This window comes from Alligator sinensis, unplaced genomic scaffold, assembly GCF_000455745.1.
Source record: "Alligator sinensis unplaced genomic scaffold, ASM45574v1 scaffold1332_1, whole genome shotgun sequence".
NCBI classification, from domain to species: Eukaryota; Metazoa; Chordata; order Crocodylia; family Alligatoridae; genus Alligator; species Alligator sinensis.
Window position 1 is genome coordinate 162,822 of NW_005842965.1, and position 2,963 is coordinate 165,784.

General features: G+C 68.7%; 1 protein-coding gene across 1 annotated transcript; it reads left to right on the top strand.

Moving 5' to 3' along the window:
- Position 1: 1 nt before the first annotated feature.
- On the top strand, positions 2 to 2,118 carry AAMP (angio associated migratory cell protein; the record flags this gene model as incomplete). Its single annotated transcript, XM_006036463.1, has 7 exons — positions 2 to 95; positions 267 to 350; positions 445 to 560; positions 900 to 1,003; positions 1,198 to 1,288; positions 1,588 to 1,742; positions 1,963 to 2,118. Coding segments are annotated over 7 exons (720 nt in total), but the record flags the coding sequence as incomplete, so codon positions are not given.
- Between the last annotated feature and the right edge of the window lie 845 nt (positions 2,119 to 2,963).

The following is a 2,963-nucleotide window of genomic DNA, read 5'->3' on the forward strand; positions in this document are numbered from 1 at the left end:
GGGCAACTCCTGGATGTGGACGACCCCGGGCGGAGACTGCAAGACTTTCCAGGGCCCGAGCTGCCCGGCCACCTGCGGCAAGGTTCTCCCTGACGGTGCGGGCTGCCCTGCCTTGCCTTGCCCCCGGCGCGGCGCGGCGCGGCACGGCTGGGGGAGGGCGTCAGGGCATCGGCGGCCCCTGTGGCACACGGCAGGGAGGGTGTCCCTGGGCACGCAGGGGTGGGTCTCGGGGGTGATGAGAGCCGCGAGCCCCTCTCTCCGTGCAGGGAAGAGAGCGGTGGTCGGCTACGAGGACGGCACCGTGCGCGTCTGGGACCTGAAGCAGGGCAGCTCGATCCACGTCCTCAAAGGTAGGCAGGGCTTGTCCCAACCTGGGGCTGGGGTCAGGCTTGAGGGCCGTTGGGAGTGGCGGTGCCGTGGGGGCTCAACCCGTGTCCTCCCCAGGCCCGGACGGGCACCAGGGCCCCCTGACGTGTGTGGCCAGCAGTAAGGACGGCAGCCTGGTCCTGACGGGCTCTGTGGACTGCCAGGCGAAGCTGGTGAACGCCGCCACCGGCAAGGTGAGTCTGTGTCATCTTGGGGCTGAGTTGTGGGGACAGCCCTGGGTGGGGGTCTCTGCCGATGTGCTGCCCCAGGAGCCTTCTGGGGCAGCCCGGCTGTGCCCAGCTCCCTGCACTGCTGGCAGCAGGGCCAACGTGCCAGGGTGCACCCTTGGCCCAAGGCAGCTCATCCCCGCTTGCTGGAGCCCTCGGTGGGGTGGCTGTGGCCGTGTTCTTGGGGGTGGCGTGGCCCAGGGCCCTCTTGCAACGTGGTGCCCCTGCCATGGGATCCCCGCTGGGGTACCAAGTCCCTGGCGCTGGCTCCGTCCCCGGCTGACAGGCGTGTGCCGCGTGCCGCAGGTGGTGTGCGTGTTCCAGGAGGGGAGCGCCGCCCCGCAGACCCCAGCCGGGGGGACCGAGGAGCCTGAGTCCAACTCCGTGGAGTCGCTGGGCTTCTGCAATGTGTGAGTGCCGGGGTCGGGGTCTGGGCCACGGGGTGGTGGGTGTTGGCAGCCAGGAGTCACGTGATCTCTGCCCTTTGCCTGGGCTGCCCTTGACCGCTGCATGGAGCAGGGGCTCTGCCTGTGACTTCCCCCCTCAGCTGCTGTGGTAGTCTCTGCCCCCGCTGCCCCCGTAACAGCTTCCCCCGGCCCCCCAGGATGCCACTGGCTGCCGTGGGCTACCTGGACGGGACACTGGCCATCTACGACCTCTCCACGCAGAGCCTGCGGCACAAGTGCCAGCACGAGGTATGGGGCGGGCTGCCTGGGGGCTGGGCCTGCTGCTTCCAAGTGCCCCTGGCTGGGGGGTTCCTTGACTATCCCACAGAGGAAGGCTGGGGCTGTCCCCCCTGCCCCCGCTCTGCACCTAAGCCCCTGGATCCTGTCTCTGGAGGGGAGGTGGGAGGGGGTCATTCTCTGCATCTTCCTGGGGTCCCGGTGGGGGCTGGCCTTGCTGCACCTCGAGGCAGTGACCCCTTGGCAGCGGCTCCCCCAGCTGGCCCTGGCGCCGCGGCCATGCCCAGGCTGACGCGGGCGCCGGGTGGCAGTCGGGCATCGTGCAGCTGCTGTGGGAGGAGAGCGCGGCCGTGGTGTACACCTGCAGCCTGGACGGCATCGTGCGGCTCTGGGACGCCCGCTCCGGCAAGCTGCTCAGCGAGTACCGGGGCCACAGTGCTGAGATCCTCGACTTTGCCCTCAATAAGTGAGTGCCTGTACCCAGCTCCCCCCGCTTGTCCGGGGGGGGGCCTGTTGTCTGTCCACGTTCGGGCTTGGGGCTGGATACCTCCCTGCATGCCTGGCTGCCACGTGGGAGGCTCTTGGGGCACACTGGGCTGGGAGGGGTGGGGGGCAGAGCTGCTGGGGGGGTCCATGGGCAGGAGAAGAGCAGCCCCGCTCAGCGCCCCCTCCCTTCCTCTCCCCAGGGATGCCTCCATCGTGGTGACGACGTCAGGCGACCACCAAGCCAAAGTGTTCTGCGTGCAGCGCCCTGACCGCTAGCCGGGGAGTGGGAGCAGTGCATCGTGGGGGAGCGGGTTTTGTATCAGAGGACTTTTAAATGATATAAATTATTTCCCATAGCGGGTCCCAGTGCACTGCCTGCGCCCGCTCCCAGCTGGGCTGCGTGGCCCCAGGACCTGTCACCCCCTGCGCCACGTGACTGGCTGCCCTTGTGCCCACAGTGTGGAGCCCCCCTCTCCTGTTGGGCTCCCTCAGCCAGTGCCCGCCTGGTTGGCTGTGGTACCTGCCTCTCCTTGCAGCGGGTGCTGGTCTGGCCATGGTGCCTGCCTCAGCGCCCACCGGGGGCTGGACTGGGCTCCTGCCTGGTAGCAGGGCCCCGTGCCTTGGATCCAGACTGGGGGGGACAGGGTGCAGCCTCCCTGCCCATGGCACACACCGAGCCCCCTCCAGTCCTGGGGCAAGGTCAGGGATGCTGGGGAGCATTAGAAATCTGGACACCAGGGAGGGGCTGGTTGGAGGAGGCTGCTCTGATTGGTTCCCAAAAAAAGGAGGGGGCACGGGCTGGGGGATGCTAGGCATGGTGTCCGCAGGGCTGAAGGGGTTAAGGCAGGGGCTGCTGTCACCCCCAGGAGCAGCCACTGGGGGGCACTGCTGGCACAGGCCATGGCTGGGGGTTGCCCACCTGCCTCACACGCGTGTGCACCCACCGCCCTTTCCTTTCCTCCTCCCCACCGCTAAGGCTAACCAGAGCCCACCAGTGGCTGGCTCCCGTGGGGGCAGCAGTTCCTGCCCGTGGCCAGTGCAGCGAGGGGGGAGCAGGGCTTCCACATGCCTCAGGAGCAGCTGCACGCTACACACACGGCATGCGCCCCCACCCATCCACCATGCTGGTGCACGCACAGGGAGACCCATCTCCATCCCCCCCCCCCCCACAAGGTGTGGGGGGCGCGAGTCTCCTACCCCG